Here is a 19274-nt window from a genome sequence, read left to right on the forward strand (position 1 = left end):
GTGAAGGAAAGAAAAGCCTTTATGACAACCACTGCTTTAAGCTTACAAAAGGGAGTAAACTCTCAACTAGGAATTTTAAAATGTAACAGCTGTAAACAAAATTTGCGTCTGTCGGTGGTAAATCAGAGAGTCAGTTTAAGTTGGATTGCTGTGTGTAATCTCCCCCATTTGCAAGGCGACAATGGTTGACCCCCCGGGCGCGGTCACGTGCTTCTCCCAGCCCCGCCATTTTGTTGGTAGTTTGTATTTAGGGTCGGGCAGGAGCAGAGCTTCTCCCTGTGTGACGGGAGGTGGTGTTCGGGAAAGATTGGTGGGGGAAATTGAGACAGGAAAAGCAAGACAACGTAACAGTAGACGGATAGAAGAGACGAGCAAGAAACGAGACGACGAGCCGTCTGCTTTGTATATTCGCCTGTAGTTAGTATTTCACGCCAATCACTGACAAGATGTCCACCTCCGAAGTTCCCGAATACTCTCCCTTCTTTGCAGTGATGGGCGCCTCAGCTGCAATGGTTTTCAGCGGTGAGTCTCGTGTTTGTTCCCATCAAGAGGAATGGAGAGACTGCCTGTTAATATCTATCTCTTTTTGGTTCCTCTCTTCAAAAGAGGGTGCTTCGTTCATTAGGTTATGGTATATTTGTGTGCTTTTAACTATAAAATGATCACGAGCGAGGCTGGGTATTTTTATTTTTTTTTCCACCCCTCAGGGGGGGAGGGTTGGTGCCGGTATTTCCTGCAGTGGACGCTCTTGTCTGCGTAGATCCTTCTCCACTTGCTGCCGCTCGAGACACTTCGGCTCTTTCTGTCACCAGCTGACTGACTGATGTCGGGTATTTCCGGAGGGTGCTACTGTTCCCCCGAATCTTGTTCGGGCCTATCCGACTGGTGGGGGTGGGGGGTGGCGCCGTTCGGGTATTTCCGGTCCGTGACAACTCATGGTGCGTTGTGGTTTTGGGTGGAGGACGCGTGCAAAGGAAGGTTCGGTAATTTTCGGCAAGGACAGTCCCGAGCGGATCATATGATTGGGGTGCGGGTGTTAACGTGTGTTTACGTGGACTGCAACGCTTTCACTTTTACCTTCTAATTCAACGTTTCCCATTAGCTTTATGTCCTAAGGCTTTTAAAGGACAAAAGTGTGCCCCCCCCCCCCCCTAGTTTTAATGTATTCGCAGCGTCATCTCACTCTATTTTGTGCGTATTTTGAATGGATTCGGGGTTTGCATATTCGAGTTTAGTTTTGCCCTGCAGGAAACCTAAAATGTAGCTTTATAACTGTCTAAGATAATTAGCTTTAAAATCGGTTTGTAGCGAATTAATCTGCCTTTTTATACAGAACTTTTTACGCCTGGTGTTTCAGTTTTGTAAAATAAATACTGCAGGGTGGTTTTTGAAGGGGCAACTGCCCTAAGGTAAGAATTGAAATTCTTCTTGGCCGGAAAGATACTAGGGTGCATTAAACTTGGACATTTTCCAATGAGTGCAATTCTGCTTGGCTTTCCCAGCACTTCCCTAATTTCTTAGGGTTTGAATGGTTTTCTCATCGCCATGGGTGATCTGTTCGTGAAAGATTAAAGCAATCTAAATTATGTTGCAATAATGTAAATTCATTGAATGGATAATTAACCTTGGTGTGCTGGGTATGCACAGATCTGAGAATTTTTCATTGGATGTGACGTTCTTCGACATCATTAACCGGAAGGCTGGAGGATTAATTGAAAATTGGTTTAAAACCTATAGCAACTGCCTCACCCCATTTAATATTTAGTAATAACTAACTGGTGTATTGATATGATCTGTTAAACAGCAAACTTTAATATTAAATGTATTGCTGAAGCTTTTTGCCTTGTATTTTTTTGGGACAAATGTAAGAATACCAAATTTCAAATGAACTAAATTTTATGCTATGCTGGCTGAGGTTTTGCTGTGGTACAAGCTTTGAATATAGGTGGTGGGAGATAATGTTGCAGCTGTATAGGACATTGGTTAGGCCACACTTTTTTGGGGGGGGGGGGGGGGGGGGGGAGGGGAGAGGAGAGAGAAGGAAAGAGGGCGATAGAGTGCAATTCTGGTCTCCCTTCTATAGAAAGGATGTTGTGAAACTTGAAAGGGTTCAGAACAGATTTACAAGGATGTTGCTGGGTTGGAGGGTTTGAGCTATAGTGACAAGCTGAATAGGCTGGGGCTTTTTTTTCCACTGGCATATCAGAGGCTGAGGGGTGACCTTGGAGGCTTTTAAAAATCGAGGGGTGTGGATAGGAATAATAGACAAATCTTTTCCCTGGGTTGTGGGAGTCCAGAACTAGAGGGCATAGGTTTAGGGTGAAAGGGGAAAGATTTTAAAAAGGACTGAAGGGGCAACCTTCTTGTGCAGAAGATGGTGTGTGTATGGAATGAGCTTCCAGAGGAAGTGGTAGAGGCTGGTCCAGTTACAACACTTAAAAGGCATCTGGATTGGTACAAGAATAGGAAAGGTATAGAGGGATATGGGGCTAGATTGATTTTTGGATATTTGATTGGTATGGATGAGTTGGACTGAAAGGGTCTAATTCTGTAATAGCTGAATATGAGCTTCAAAACACAGCACAAGGCTTAGGCATTTCCTTCAGTGGAGAACAGGTTCCCTGCATTTGAATTTATGAACATATATAAATGAGTTACATTATGAACCTGAATAATGGCCGATACCCTGTCTTTATTTGAGGCCTGTTGAGGCATAAACCAGATTCATCTAATTTGATTCTCTTCTGACTTCAGAATATTTAAATTCAGGTTTTTAGAGCACCATGTTTACCATTTTGCCTCTTCACATTTGGGATTCTACTTGCTGTTCACTGGTTGCTTTTTAAACTGGATTTGAAATCTTCACAAAGTACAGTAGCAATTAACACCTTGAATGTGGAAATAATTGGGATTCTAATCATAGATTTTAATCAAAATTTGGATTAAATGAACACTGACTTAATGCCAAATAAGCCAATTTTGGGATCCCATGTTGATTCACTGACTTAGTGGTCTCTCTCCATTTCCCCACCCTGAATATGTGCACATGCATGCACCTGGCAAAGTCAGGTTGACTGACATTAGAGTATGATATACTCTAATGACCATCTAATATGGGAGTGTCTATTTCAAGGATAAATAGATCTGCACCCTCAAGATTAGGGGTGCTTTTTTAATATCTTAAAAAAAACTAAATATGGGACTGTTACACCTGCATGCCCTGCTTCTGCACACCAGTTCCTCCTTATTCCACTGCTTAGAACAGCACTCTTGTAATTTCTATTCATTGCAATAGTTGGTGTTGTCACATCCATGCTATACCTGTTGACATTTTCCAAATTGAGATCATAGTATGCACACTTGTCTTAAAAATAGCTAGTGTAGTTAGCTAATGTGGTGGCAACCCTAAAACTAGACATCAGTTGGAACTGTTAGGTAGCTTGTAGAAGAACAGTTTGGATACTTTTGCAGGTTGTGACTGGAGAAAAGGGTACTGATCGTTGACAAGTTAGCTGGAGGCATGCTGATTTGTGAATCCTTGTGCACATAAGGACATGACTTGATTAAAACTTCCCCTCTTCAGAATGCAAGTTCCACATTTAATGAAGTTAATACTGAAATATTAACTATTGTTAGATTGACTGAGATGGGTGATTCACCAGTTATCACTTTCTTTAGTGACAACACTTTGAGGTTTAATTGAATAGCAGAAAAGGTTATGTAACAAAATTTTGCAACTTAAGATTTTTGAGAAGTCGAAAATCAAGATGGGGTGGCTCAGTGGTTAGCATTTTGGCCTCCGTGCCAGAGACCTGGGTTCAGTTTCTACCTCCTGCAACTGTGTGGGTTTCCTTCCACAGTCCAAAGATGTGCAGGTCAGGTGAATTGCCCATGCTAAATTGCCTATGATGTTAGGTACATTAGTGAGGGGTAAATGTAGGGGAATGGGTCTGGGTGGGTTGCTCTTCGGAGGGTGGACTTGGGCTGAAGGGCCTGTTTCCACACTGTAGGGAATCTAATCTAGCAAAAAAACAGAAGTAGTCATTATATTGGTTCACAGTGCAGCTCCCATGGTATTAGTCCTGTAACAGAGTCCACAGTTGCCCCAGTTTCTAATGATTTCTGTTCCCTGCTTTAAAACTTAATACTATATCAGACCCCAGTTGCTTTCCTCTATTTTAATGATTCTTAACAGTGAATTAATGATTCACCTTCACCATGCCAGGACAAATGTCTTGCGATCTTTGGGGATTGCAGGGTGTCGTTGGCCAAAGGCTGTCCCTCCTGCATCTGGCTGTGGTAATGTGCACAACCAAACCTTCCTCTTCTCTGGCCACACAACTGTGTAATCATTTGATCTGTGGGGAAGAGTGTAATCTGATCTTGATTGCTAATGGGAAAGGAGGCAGAGAAAACCACCTTTGAATTATGGTAGAAGTGCTGATTAGCATTTTGGATTCCAGTTCCCCTTCATCCTAGTGGATGATTTTAAAGCACAATGGCTTCCAACTTCATACCACACCTTTCTGGGATGTCATAAACCTATTCACCATAAACTTTCACTGCAAAGCAAACCATACCAATCTAAATTGAAAACAAATGCTGGAGATGTTTGTGGGTCAGGTTTGTCTCATCATGCCATATCTGTTCTCATTTTTCAAATTGAGATAAAAGTATACACATTAAAAATAGCTAGTGTAGCTAGTTGATGTGGTGGCAACCTTAAACTGTACACCAGTTGCTACCCCTATAGGTAGCATGTAGAAGAACAAATTGGCTATTTCTGCATGTTGCCTTACCAGAGTAAAGGGTATCCATAGAGTGAGCACCTAAATGACTCCAATCTAAACTTTTACCTCCTTACAGTCAGTGTCTTACTGTTAGATGGATGACAAAACAGGTCACATGACCCTCTTTACCCTCACTTAAAGCTATGGATCTGGACCTCAATTGTATCCACTCGAATGCATGATTCTGATTTTGAAATAGTTTACTGTTCATCTGTCTTGTATTGGTTACTATCTCTAGTCTTATGGTTATCTCTGACCCTTATTAAACTGAGCAGTTGTAATTTTACACCAAATGAAGCTGATACTTTTTTAAAAAAACAGCTGTTGGAATAATCTTGTCTTGAGCTGTTTTAACAGGCTTTTGCCTGATTGCAAAACACCCATGATTTTGTAACTTGCTGGATCAGGTGGAGTTCCAGTGAACAGGAATGACTCAAGCATCCCCTGTAATGAAGAGCAAAAGTATGGACAGTCAAGTGAATGGAATGAACACATTGAGGTTGGACCTGTGACTTTAAATTTCTCAACCTATCTGCATTATTTCTGTTTGTGTGTTGAGGCACTTAATGTGTGAAGATTTAAAGTTGTACCTGCACTAATTGGAGGAACAATGGGCAGCAAGACTCTGCCACCAGCTTCAGTCTATCACTTGCTGCAGCCCAAGTGGGATCCTGCTGTTTAGGAACCTCCATTTTTGAATTGGCAGATTGGCTTTGACTGTCCTGTGTCCTTTACATAGGGAATAGGACATTACATAGAACAGTACAGGCCCTTCAGCCCTCTGTGCTGTCCTGTGAAACCAATCTGAAGCCCATCTAACCTACACCATTCCATTCTTGTCCAAGTGCCTGAGACTATTTAATGCCTGTAAAGTTAGTGACTCTACAACTGTTGCAGGCAGTGTTCCATACCCCTACTACAGAGTAAAGAAACTACCTCTGGCATCTGTCCTATCTATCACCCCTCAATTCAAAACTATGCTCCCTTGTGGTGGCCATCACCATCCTCTGAAAAAGGCACTCTCGATCCATCTGATCTAACCCTCATGTCTCAAAGTCACCTCTTAACTTTTTCTCTAATGAAAACAGCCTCCAGTCCCTCAGCCTTGTAAGACCTTACCTGCATAACAGGTAACATCCTAATCAATTTTCCCTCTAGATACTTTCAAAGCTTTCACATCCTCCTTGTAATGTGGTGACCAGAACCATACATGTACTCCAGGTGTGGCCGCACCAGAGTTTTGTACAGCTGCAGCATGACCTTATGGTTCTGAAACTTGATCCCTCTACTAATAAAAGCTAACACACCATATGCTGCCTTAACAGCCCTATTAAACTGGGTGGCAACTTTGACAGATCTGTTTGTGGACACCGAGACCTCTGCTCATCCACACCACCAAGACTCTTTTTCAACACTTTGGTTGTGAGTAAAGTAAGGCTCACTAGACTATAATTACCAGGGTTGTCTCTACTCTCCTTGAAAAAGGTGACATTTGCTGTCCTCGAGTCTTCTGGTATTATTCCTGTAGTCAATGATTAAAGTGCCAAGTGTTTGGCTTTGAAATCTCCTCCCTGGCTTTCCAGAAAATTTAGGATCAATCCCATCTGACCTGGGGATTTATCTATTTTTTACACTTTCAAAATTTCTAATGCCACCACCTTATGAACCTCAATCCCATCTAGTCTAGTAGCCTGTATCTTGGTATTCTCCTCGACAATGTTGTCTTTTCCAGTGTGAATACTGACAAAAATATTCATTTAGTGCTTCCCCACTCTTACTCCACACAAAACTTCCCACTACTGTACTTGATTGGCCCTAATCTTATTCTAGTCAGTCTTTCCTGATACCTATAGAAAGTTTCAGGGTTTCCCTGATTCTATCCACTAACAACTTTTCATGACCCCCCTCATTGCTCATCGTGGCTCTGTAGGTCTTTCCTGGCTACTTTGACTCTCAACTGTCCTAACTAAGCCATCACATCTCATCCTAACCAGCTACTGCCTTCCTCTTGACAAGATTCAACTTGCTTCGTAAACCACTCCTGCACTCGACTTCCCTGTCTGACTGGTACATACTTATCGAGGACACGCAGTAGCTGTTCATTGAATAGCTCCACATTTCAATTGTGCCCATCTCCTGCAGTTTCCTTCCCTGTTATATGCATTGTAAATCTAGTCTAATGCATTGTATACCTATCCCTTTCCATCGCTAAAGTAAACATAACTGAATTGTGGTCACTAGCACCAAGTGTTCACCTACCTCTAAATCCAACACCTGGCTGGGTTCATTACCCAGTACTCAATCTAATGTGGCCTTGTCCTTTTTGTTGGTCTGAATACAGTCAGAAAACCCTCCTGCACACAACAGACAAAAGCTGACCCATCCAAAGTACTTGAACTATTGTATTCTCAGTCAATGTTTGGAAAGTCAAAGTCCCTCCATAACAACTACCTGGTTACACTCCTACCAAGAATCATCTTTGCTATCTTTCCTCTAAATCTCTCTAACTATTTAGAGGCCTATAGAAAACTCCCAACAGGGTGACCACTCCTTTTCTTGTTTCTAATCTCAGTCCATACTACCTCATTTGACAAGTTCTCAAATGTCCTTTCTGCAGCTGTAATACTGTCCTGACTAATTATGCCATGCCACATCTCTTTTACCATCTTCTCTGTTCTTATTGAAATATCTAAATTCTGGAACCTGCAACAATCACTCCTGTCCCTGCTCTACCTAGTCTAAAATGGCCAAAACATCTAAATCTCGGGTACCAACCCATGCTGCAAGTTCACTTATTCTGGGTGTTTCTGGTGTTGAAATACTCACTTCAAACCAACTTCTTGCTTGCCAGTGCCCTCTGACCCTGAAACCTTATTTTGGACTCCCCCACCTGTATACTCCAGTTAGGTCCTCATACCCTGCTGAATTAGTTTAAACCCACCTGAAGAGCTTTAGTAAACTCCCATTCCCCCCCTGGATATTGGTACCCCTCTGCTTCAGGTGAAGACTATCCTTTGTTTTGAGGTCTCACCTATCCCAAGATAAAGCCCACTTTTCCAAGAATCCAAAACCCACCCTCCTGTACCATCCCTGTAACCACATGTTAAACTCCTTTCTCTTTTTTTTCCCACCTTGCTGGCACAGGCAACAAACTAGAGATAATTGTTTATCCTAGCTCCCTGGATTTCTGCCTTAAATTCCCATCTCTTCCTGCCTACATGGACCATGACTTGGGGCTACTCCCCATCCCCTGCAAGGATCCCAAAACCATGATCCAAGACATCAAATTCTAGCATCTGGGAGACTATGCGCACCAACTGAGTCTCTCTCATTCCCACAGAACCTCCTGTCTGTCTCCTGAACTTGGGAGTCCCCAACAAGTGTTCTGCTCCTCGTTCTCCCTTCCCTCCTGAGCTACAGGGACAGCTGTGCCCTATTGCTTACCCTGGTAAGCCCACCAACAGTATCCAAAGCAAATATTTGTGGAACAGCCACAGGGATCCCTAACAGTCTGCTGGTTCCCTTTGTCCCCTGACAGTAACCCAACCACCACCTTTTACCTGAGGTGTGACTATCTCCCTGTAATTTGTCTCAATACTCCCCATACCTCCTGAATGATCCAAAGTTCACCCAGCTCCATAATGTGGTTTGAGGAGTTGGATGCACTTCCTGCAGTTAACAGGGACACTGACCCTACCTCCCACATGCAGGAGGAACATTCAACTGCCCTAACCTTCATTCCATCCAAATATAAAGCCTTGCTTACCCAGCAGTCCTATACCAGCTCCTGCTCAGCAAATGTTGAGGTATGTTTTTAAACTTTATTCCTACCTTCTTGTCGGGCCTCTGGTTGTCTTGCTCCTTCCACAGCAACTGCTGCTGAGAAAACTAAGATAATTCAACTGTTATTCAGCAAGGTAGCCATCTGAGGTGAAATGAGTGTCTTGTCTGTTGTCTGTCATGCTCTTTAGGCATTTCTACCCACTTCTGTGTAGCACTACTTTGAGGTAGTGACATGACTTTAGATTTAATATTCTCACCAGTAGTGAAAAGTATATGTTCTTGTGCCATCTTGGATTACAGAATTATATAAAGTTATGAATAAATTAAAGACTGGAATAATAGGACAAGATTGAGGTTGGCAAGTCCATTCCTGTTCCAGTTTACAGCTTTCCTTGCACCTGTTTTTTTCCAGTTGCTATATTTCCACTTTGACATTCATCTGTAAACTATTTTCCCCATCTGTACAACTTTTGCACTTTGATTCATGTGGTTTATAATCAAGATTTTGCACATGAATTCTTGAATCATAGCAAGGAACACTTCTGAAAGTGGTCTTTATGACATCTTGGTACTGAAATTCAAATTAGAATTTGGGTTATCAGTTAAACGTTACAATATCCAGGTTTGTGTACACTTTATTAAGATCTCAGTTGAAAAATGTAGTCATTTCAGATGACTTCTGTTATATTGAATGGCATTAGAAAATTGTCCATATCAATTCCAATTGCCTTCTAATTTCTAAACACTTGCACTTTTTTCTGATTTTTAATAACTGTTTTCTAATCTAATTTCTTGTTTTTTAACTGACTAGCTGGCCTTCAACTTGACAGAAATATGCTACTATTCTTGTCTGAGTAGACATTTGTTTATGGGGCATTGAAAGTACAGTGGACCTAATTCCATTTTCAATTTTTCTTCTGTTGTATATTCAACTGTCAAACAAATGTTTCTCCAGTCTAAACTGGCACTTCGCAAAAGAATGTGATTCACTTCAGTCATTGGCTGCCAAATCTCTTGATCCAAATAGTTCAAAGGTCCCATGTACCAGTGGAGTAATTGCTTTAATAGACTTTAGAACTGGATTAAAAATCCAGATGCTGAATTTTTATCTGGTTATGGAATTGAATTCTAGACACTATGGGGTGGCAGTTACAAAAGTGACCAATATCTGGCTAGTATTAGAAACCATTTTCCTGTTCATGAGAAATGTACACTGCTGTATGAATCAATGCATTAGCTCTTTCAAGGTCAATTAGGGATATGCAGTGACCTGCCTTTTTGTCAACTGAAGCCACACTTACTGAACCAACTTAATCTAAGCCTGTTGAGAACGTGTAGGTATGAGAAGGTAGGAAAAGTTGAGTTTTCTAAACAAGAGATTCGGCTGAGCATGACTCGTAAGATAGAACTTCATTAATAGTGGGATGCTGGAGGCAAGGGTAATGGGTTAAGGTGGAAAAGCAGTCATTATGCAGAGCCATTTAGCAATATTGGATGCATTCAGTACGCAAGGTCAGCTAACAAGGGGAAAGGTATCCATTGTACAAATTCAGTTAATGAGGTTAAGAACATTGTTTGTATAACAACAGTAAAGGGCTTGGTCTCTGCCTTTGATACTTATTAATTGGGTGACCATTAACAATTGATGTATGTTGCCTTATCTGGATGCTCCTCCCTGTAAAATGACACCAGTTTATTTGAGAAATTGTTGTTCGAGAAGACAATGAACTGTCTTTGCACAGGGGCAATTTGTTCTCCCTCTCCAAGGCCTGAAATAAAGATGGAGGTGAAACTATACTGTGCTTCTGAACATTCTTCTTTGACTGGAGAGGGCAACAGGATGACAATGTTCCAAGGGGCTCTAATTCCTCTGGACTTTAGTGTGCATACTATCCTGAATGTGGGATGACTACTGCTACAGTTAATGATCACTGATTCATAGAGGCTGTGTTGTTAATTTTGTGACGTCCTGTTCCAACTGACATCCTTTCCACAAATAGTAACTTGGGTGACTAGTAGTCACACTTTCTTGATGACTGAGCAACCTTCATCCTCTTTGCTTTGTGTTGTTGTCATGGAGGGGTCATGCTTGGGTAAGGTTCCCACTGTTCAGAAATAATGGAGGGACACCCAATAAATCTTGCTATTGATAACATGGAACATTCCCTCTATATAAACTAAAAATTAACTACTCCTTTGATCCTGTGTCTAATGTCTTATTGATTAGTTCCCCACTTACTAAAGTTTATCCAGGGAACTGTTTGGATCTTCCCCTTTCAGCAGCATGCAGAGCTGTTATAGTGAACAATTGTCTTCTGTTTCATTCCAACTTCACTTTATTTTCTGATGCAGCAGTTGAGCTTCACATTACTGAATGTGATAAAGGCTTGGTTTTAAGCTGTTTAGATGAAGTTTGCATAATTGTGTTGTCCTGCTTGTGTATAATGTAAATTTGCAATCTGAACTGTTTGCATTTAATAAATATCTCCATCTTGGAATTACTGAAGTCTCAATTTGGTAAACCAGATTGAGTTTATTTTATGACACCAGGGTCAAACTGCTGCTATTGGGCAGCAGTATTTACTGCTTCTGTTGCTGTCAGCTGTAGTTGTTGTAATCTTAAGCCTTGAAATGTATGGAATGGAAGGAAGCCATTCAGTCTCTTTTTTTTGTTAAAAGCTATCTAAACAAAACCTGCTTTCTAGCTCTTGATCTCTAGATGTTTGTAGATTATGGCATTTGAAATGCATAAGTATTGTATGCATACAAGTGGGGGTTTTGTCTCTACAGATGTCTTCAGTAAGCATTTGAAGAATTTGTTCTGAACTCTTATTAGCAGTTTGTCTAATTTGAGTGAAGTGTTCTTGTATAAGCTTCCTTAGTGTTGGGAGAGTGGAATACAACTCATTCTCATTGCATATAATATAGACCTGATCAGATGGTAGTTTGGAGCTGGTGACCAACAGTAACTGTGAGCTGGTAAAATCAGGCTGGTTAAAATAAACATGCCATCTGTTGCCTTACACTGCTACCTTGCAGTGAGAATTGTAGATCAGTTTGATTTGGTGATGATTTTACAGGCTGTTCTTCCACTTTCCAACTGTTCCTTGTGCTTCACCTAGTGGCTTAGAACTAATGAATAACTTGTTCTCTTCAGGAGTATTATTAAAAAGTTTGAAGCAGTTTGTGCATTTGGGAGTTTAAACAAGCTTTTATAGTTCAGAGTGCAAATTGTCAAATTACTTCAATAAGATGTAGGTTGGTTGATTTCTAGCATGCTTATTCTTTGTTTTCTTCCTTTCTTTAGCTCTAGGAGCTGCTTATGGTACTGCTAAGAGTGGAACAGGAATTGCTGCCATGTCTGTTATGAGACCTGAGCTGATCATGAAATCCATCATTCCTGTTGTCATGGCAGGTATCATTGCTATCTATGGACTGGTGGTGGCGGTATTAATTGCCAACTCACTGACAGAAAAAATAACATTATTCAAGTAAGTCTCCCTTAACTGGGAATTTCTTGCATTGTGTGGCCTAGCTGCTGTATATGTGATTAATGTTTTTCTTGAGTTTAGCTACTAAAACTTCATTCAAGAGAATCATCTTTGAACTAAATGTCAGCATGAAATCGTGCATTGCACCCACAAGGCCTGGTGTCTGTATTGATTCTAAGAAAGTTGTCTACTTCAGCTTTTTCTGTAGCCCTACAATTTATTTTATTAGGTCTCCAGTAAATATGGCCAACAGTGCTTTCCAGATCCTAGTCACTTGCTATGTAGTCTTTTTCCTTTTGACTGTTCTTTGCCTGCCAGTCACCATAAATCTGTTTCATTTGTTTTTGATCAGCCAATGGATAGTTTCAAATCTTTGTCAAGACCATGGTCAATCCTGACTAGTCCTGTTTCTCCAGATTTTCCACCTGAAATTCTTTGCCCCAGGAATAATTTTTGTATCTTTTTGCACCCTCTAATTGTGTTTATCTCTCTAAATGTGCCCAGAACAGCAGACAGTGCTCCAGTTGAACCAGTATTCTATAAAAGTTCATTATAAATTCCTTGCTTTTGTATTCTTTAACTGGACTTGCATTCTTCATTGATTTGTGCATTCATATTTAGTTACCTTTGCTCCTGTGCTGCAACACCATTAAAAATTATTCCCTTATGTTGGCACTCCTTATTCTGACAAAATATTGCTTTTCTGCATTTAAGTTTCATCTGCCTCTAAATCCTCTGTTTATTGCTGCTACTTAAATTTTTGGCATTGGTACCTGCACAGTTCTAGACCATCGATTTTAAATATCAAGCAAAACAACACACTGCTGGAGAACCCACTAATGCACTGTTCTCCAGTATTAAAGAAACAGCAATCATTATATCTATCTTGTCACTGTCCAATTTTTGTACCCTTGCAGTGTCTGACCCTTCTATTCAATGATCTCTTAGCCAGAAAAAGCTTTGTGCATTGAGCATGTCAATCTTACCATAACATTAAAATTTATTTTCCTGGAGTGGTCTGTTTGGGATGCATCCTTGTGAGCCCTGACTTTGCATCAAAATTGAAGCTTTGTTGGGTAAGTTGTGTATTTGTTCTGTTAGTACAGCAAATGGAGGAGATGGTTTCACTGTAATGTGCATAATTATAGACAGAATTAACTTAATCATCTGAGTCGATCATTAGACGAAATGGCAACATTGTTTGTCTTCCCCCTCCAGGGGAATTGATTTCAAATATTTTGAATTAAGATGTGTAGAATATTTTATTTTAGCTTTTGACAGGTAACTATGCAGGAGACTGAAGAATGTGTTATTGACTCACTATCCTCCCCTTCTGTAAGATTCAATGTAAATTATGCAGAGGTCTTTGGCTGGCAACATATCTGTTCTGGGGCTGTGTACAGCAGCAATTTGATTGAAATAGCATCCTAATGTGATCTTGAAAACAAAAGGTATCGTAAATGAGTAAGGAGATATTGGAATGGACACAGATGTTGAATTCACTTTTGGTATATAATTAGATGTTAGGTGATCATGTCACTGCTCTAAGATTTTACCTAATTGAGGCTGGTGTCATTTACAGTCATGAACTTTGAGTAGCATGGAACATGTTGATGTTTTTGGTACAGAATCTTGTATAAAAGTTTGGTAGGGCTTCACTTTACAGTTAAAGCACTGTAGTGTTTGGACTTTAAGCAAGGCTTTATTCTTTGCAAGGGAGTTGCTTGAGATGTATGGTGTTTCCAGTTACAGGAGCAATTGATTGTCTTTAAGATTGTTTTAGTCTTGCCCTGTGTTCCCATTTAAATAGGTTGCTCTGAAAATTTAAATGCATCCTTTTTAAGGATGCAGATGTAGGTTGTCAAAACACTTCCCCTTAGCATGTGGGCACCATAGATCACCACATGTCCCTTGTAAGATGGTAATGAGTTGCCTGCTTGGGCCACTGCCATAGATTATGGTGTAAATGTACTGTACTGCTGGGAGTTCCAATTACAGTACATTAATGGCAGTGTAATTCATGATGCTATGTGGCATTGGAGGCATGTGCAGTCAGTAGTATTCCAAACATTTCATACCTAGTTGGAGGAATGAATGGAAGATCCTGTGTAGGAGCTTTGAGTTGCTGCAGTGCATGTTGGTGATGTACGCTACTAAACCTGGCCTGTGAATGGGGTGCCACTAGAATAAACTTTGTCCAGGTGTGGTGTTGAGCTTAGAGTTGGAACTCCACTCCTCAGACAAGTAGAATATTCCATCACATTCTTTTAAAGCCTGTTCATCTACAAATTAGAAGTAAAGTCCTGAGTTTACTCACACTAATTCCCAGCCTTTCATCTGTTCTCATGTCCATGGTTGATCCAGTTTGGTTTCTGGTCAATGATAGACCACACAATACAAGTATTCAAGAGCAGTAATGGCATTGAATATCAAGGGAAGAAAAAATTCTGAAGCTATTGATTTTTCTCTGCATCTGCATCCCACTAATTCACTTTCCCCTTAGCTCAAGTCAGGATCTTTCAAATGTTGCCTATTGGTATGAGCTGCTTCAATGTCTCTTGCTGGGTCCTGTCACCACCATATCCTTCTGATGGTAGGAAGGTAACTGAAGCAGCTGAAGACAGCTGTGGACATTACACTAAGAACTTGTATAGTGTCTTGATTGATGTGATGGATCTTGACTGTAGCCATTGTTCTTATGCACAGCCAAAGGAGACCTGTAATTTCCATTGATTTTAGGTTTGTTACAATTTTTTAGTGGCAGTTCAAGGCAATCTCTCGCCTGGAGTTCAGCTGTTTTGCCTGTGTCCAGACTGGAGTTGTGATGAGGTCAGGAGCTGAGTGGTCTTGGCAATGTCAATAGTGACCTGCCCACTGCTCTGTAATTGTTGCATGACAGCTCTAAATTACACATACTATCAACTTGTGTAAATTGAGTCACTTATCAGCTCATTTCAGCTTTTTTGGGTAGGTAGTGCCTAGGCAATTTTTCACACTTGTTGCCTGTTAGCCATATGGGTTCTCTGCAGTGTTTTAATTCAAAGAATGTTTACCTTGATGTGATTGTATTGAGGTGTAATTAAATAGTTACTGAAATTATTTTTCCCATAAAGCAAGATTTTCAATATTGCTCTGAAGTTTCCACTTAAATTGACCTAGAAGTAGATATGTGAATCCTTGCACCAGCATGTTAAACCTCCTGGCCCTAGGCTTTAAGAGGTATGGTTGAATTGCTTTTGTTGCTGTATGATGTGCATGTAGAATCCAGAAATAATGGAGAAGAGTAAAATGCTAAAATTACTCAGCCTTAAAGAAATTCCTATCAAATGTTTGCCATTCTAATAGTCACATCTGAGTTGGTGTGCAGCAGTCTTATCACTCTAAATGTACTCATTGCCACTTTAAATCTCTGGTTTAATCCAGTGCTTGGAAAACTTTATCTTTGATCTATAGCTGAAAAATGTTTTAATCCTGTTCTGTTTCTGCCCAGTTTCAACTCCTAAAACATGTTGTCAAAGTTTTCTTTTTAAATGCCAAAAGATAAGACATGAACCACTTCTATGCATTTGAAATTTGCATTGAACCTTAAATCTGTTTTTTCTGTGGTTAATTTGACCAAAGTTGGCTAACAATTGAGTAAGGAAAGAGGCATGAACATTTTTTTGCTTTGTTTTTCACTACTTGCTCTTGCCTTTGAATAAATGGGATTCCTCTTGAGTAGGTATGAGAGGTCACAAGGGATTTGGGCAGTGTGGACTGGGCAACTGTTCACATTGGATGGGTTGAGACACTGATTTAAGATGAATTTCCAGAGATGTTTTAGCTTAAAATCTGGAATATGCCTAAAGTGAGTTTTGGCTCAATCTTGTAAGCCACAATTGAATCTTCCCTTGGAAAGGGATGGGTGAGGAGAGTGGGGATGGAGCAGAAAAGGGGCTATGGGATGCAACCAGTTCAGGTGCACTTGAAGAGCTGGTACAGGCATGATTGTCCACATGGTTGTCTGTGGTGTAGCCATTTTTGTTTCTGTCCACAGGCAGACTTTGTTTGTTCTCTACTACTTCCATATCTCCTTGTATTTTAAACGTACTGTCTACCTACTTTTTCAGTTCTAAGAAGCTTCATTATTGAAATGAAACATCAGCTGTTTCTGTCCACAGGTGCTGTCTGACCAATACTTCCAGCATCTTTTAAGCTAGTTTCTAAAATTAATGGCTTTTTACATGATGTGGATAAGCTGTGGTTTTTGGCCTTTACGTTTTGAAGACTTGAATCAGATGGGCAAGTGTTAGTATTGGCTAATCCTGACATTTCAGGGTTTACTTCTCCATCCACATACACTACTGTGGTAAAGTGAAATATTTGTACATCAGCCAAGATCTGGAGATTGGCTAGCTGAGTTCTCTTCATTGATCTACTGATCTGTGACTGAGTCAACCTGTGCTGTTCAGATGGAGTCTAAGTTTCTGAAACTTTATTCCAGATTGGTTTGGTTTTGTCTTTTGATTCTTAGGCTTGAGGGATGACATTTGGACTCCATTATCTTCAGTATCTTTTTGTTCTGTTTGGTCTTGCACACATCCAGAAGTTATCACTAAATCACACTTCACCATTCGCCTCTGCTGTTTTCTCTCTCCATCCTGTCCCTCCCTACATCGTCTGGAACCCCCTTGTCATGATGGATGGATAATGTCACCATGTTGCTGCCATAAGTGTACTGTGGTTTTCACTTTATAGGTTTACCTCATGTGATCACACCTTTTTTAGCACTAAGGTCTCCATTGTACAGTCCCGTTCAGTGCAGAAATTAAGTCTCTTCCTGACCTGAGTGCAAGTTGCAATTACACAAATATTTCTGTTTGAACAATAGCTCCTGAAATTTTAGCAAGGAAGATCAGGATGTATGGGCAGTGTCATCTCTAGTTTGGACTGTATGTAAAGGATGACACTTCTAGCAATCCTGTGAAATAAGCCATTTACTTTGGATATTTACCTACATTTGGAGCAGCATGATCAATTCCTGCAGCATGTTGAGTGAGGGGTCTTTTCAGAATTGAAAATGTCTCAACTTGAATATAACTACTTCTTTATGTTCATGTTACAGGAGCTTCCTTCAGCTGGGTGCTGGTTTGAGCGTGGGATTGAGTGGTCTTGCTGCTGGCTTTGCTATTGGCATAGTAGGTGATGCTGGTGTACGAGGAACTGCACAGCAGCCAAGGTTATTTGTCGGGATGATCCTGATCCTCATTTTTGCTGAAGTATTGGGTCTTTATGGCCTGATTGTTGCTCTGATCCTTTCCACAAAATAAATCCTGCAAATATAGTGCATAGCTCTGTCATTCTAATGGTCTTAACTCCAGAATGTGTACAGTCGTATCACTTTGGTAGTCAATCTCTTGTAAATGCGCAATGTATGTTAGTGATTGTCTGTCTTGTGTATATTTAGGTATAGAATTGTATTGGTTTTAAGAGCCAGATTCAGTGGCTTCTAAACACATGCAATTTCCAATCCATATTACTGTTGAGGAGCACTCTGATTCAATTAGGGTTGTAATGTTTTCATTTCTTCCACTTGATTTTATTTATAAGATTTAAAATGTTCATTGTTATTATGGAGCAAGATTTCTGGAGTCCCAATGATATAGTAGATTATTGCACTGTCAGTAATTGTATTTGCTCAGATCTCCCTGGATGTAATAATTGGTTAAAGATTGGATCTGATCATAGTCCTACTTTTTGTGTATTGATATTGGAGTGAGTTCTACTTGTGTTTTTAACATCCTGAGGCACATGTAAAATGTTTCCAGTAGTAAGATGTATGCCTATTCATAAAAGGTGTGCACCCAGTATTGGGTGTTACATTTCTGATGTTTCCAAATAAAAAAATCCTCAACTACCTTTTTTATGAAGTTGCCTAGCATTTTGTTAAACTTGTGCATTCTTTTCAATTGGTTAAAACCTGGACTTTCAGATCCTTGATACTAATTATTGTGCTTGTCTTGGGACATCTGTCAATACTGACTTTAATTGCAGTTTCATTTTTGAGTAATAGTTTCTTGGCTGACAAATCAACACTTTGGTGCTGCCATTACTGGGCTAATGCTGAAGCAGTTGTAGGTAACAAGGAACCATGTGGCTTATTCAGAATTGTTGCTTGGGAGACAGTGGGAGAATAAAACATTTACTGAGCTTGTAATTCCAGACATTAGGGCTAATGCTCTAAATATGGCTTCAAATCCTACCATGAGAACTGGTTAAAATGTAATGCAGTGGTGGTACCCCTACCTCTGGACCAGAGGGTCTAAGTTAAACCCCACCTGCCTGAAAAGTGCAAATGCCTTAACTCTTTAGAAAATCAAATTTGGCTTAACATTTCAGGGACCCATAGATCCCCAGCCTTTCCATCCAACCCTCAGTAAATTGGAACGTATGCAGTCATTTTGACATTGCTTCAACAGCAATGATGGATCCCAAACTCTCAATGTAGTTGGCTTTTTAATGGTTAAAGTTTTTCATGAACCTCCATTGTTTCACTGGTTTTGAAAGAAGTTCTCTGTAGGAAGGATAGTGGAAACCAGGAGCTCTTTTCCTATTGCCCACACCACCCAAAAACAAAAGCAGGTAACTGGGTTAGTTGAAATGTTGAGCATCCAGATTAGTAGACTTTAGTTGTATCAAGAATATTCAGGTGCAGATCAGCCATGATTGACAACATACTGTGACGCCTTAAATGACACATTACACTTTTTCCAGCTGATGTCTCATACTTTGCTAAGTATATTTGAAACTAGCTCAATGCTCTATTGAATTGGGAGCCTACAGGAATTTTTTTTTGTAGTGTCAATTCTGACCAGCTTGATAAACTTTAAGTTTTAAAACTACAAGGTTGAAACTTGGACCATTTTAAAATCTGGAAACATTATCTTCAGCCTTGGATAAGACTCTAATTTCCTTATCTTTTGCTGCCTCATTTTGTCCCTGCTGAAATGAGACCAGTTTGAGTTTGACACCATTCATTGGGTAATGAATCTTTCTGATGCTTCAGAGTGCACATTTAATTAACAGCCATGGTTGTTGAACTGAAGGCTAATTGCAAGCTATATTGCATGCAATTTAGTCCACATTGTAGTCTAATTAGTTGCAAAATTAATTAAACAGTAAACAATAGATCCCATTGGTCTTCCCACTAAACTGCTTGTCTGCACCAAAT

At 40.2% G+C, this 19274-nt stretch overlaps 1 protein-coding gene across 1 annotated transcript; it reads left to right on the forward strand.

Annotated features, from left to right (window-relative positions):
• Positions 1-222: 222 nt before the first annotated feature.
• Positions 223-17962, forward strand: atp6v0cb (ATPase H+ transporting V0 subunit cb). Its single transcript, XM_072559703.1, has 3 exons — positions 223-522; positions 11881-12064; positions 17169-17962. The coding sequence occupies exons 1-3, from the start codon at positions 447-449 to the stop codon at positions 17371-17373; spliced, it is 465 nt and encodes a 154-aa protein (XP_072415804.1). The 5' UTR covers positions 223-446; the 3' UTR covers positions 17374-17962.
• Positions 17963-19274: the final 1312 nt, after the last annotated feature.

Source organism: Chiloscyllium punctatum, chromosome 40 (genome assembly GCF_047496795.1).
Source record: "Chiloscyllium punctatum isolate Juve2018m chromosome 40, sChiPun1.3, whole genome shotgun sequence".
Lineage (NCBI taxonomy): Eukaryota > Metazoa > Chordata > Chondrichthyes > Orectolobiformes > Hemiscylliidae > Chiloscyllium > Chiloscyllium punctatum.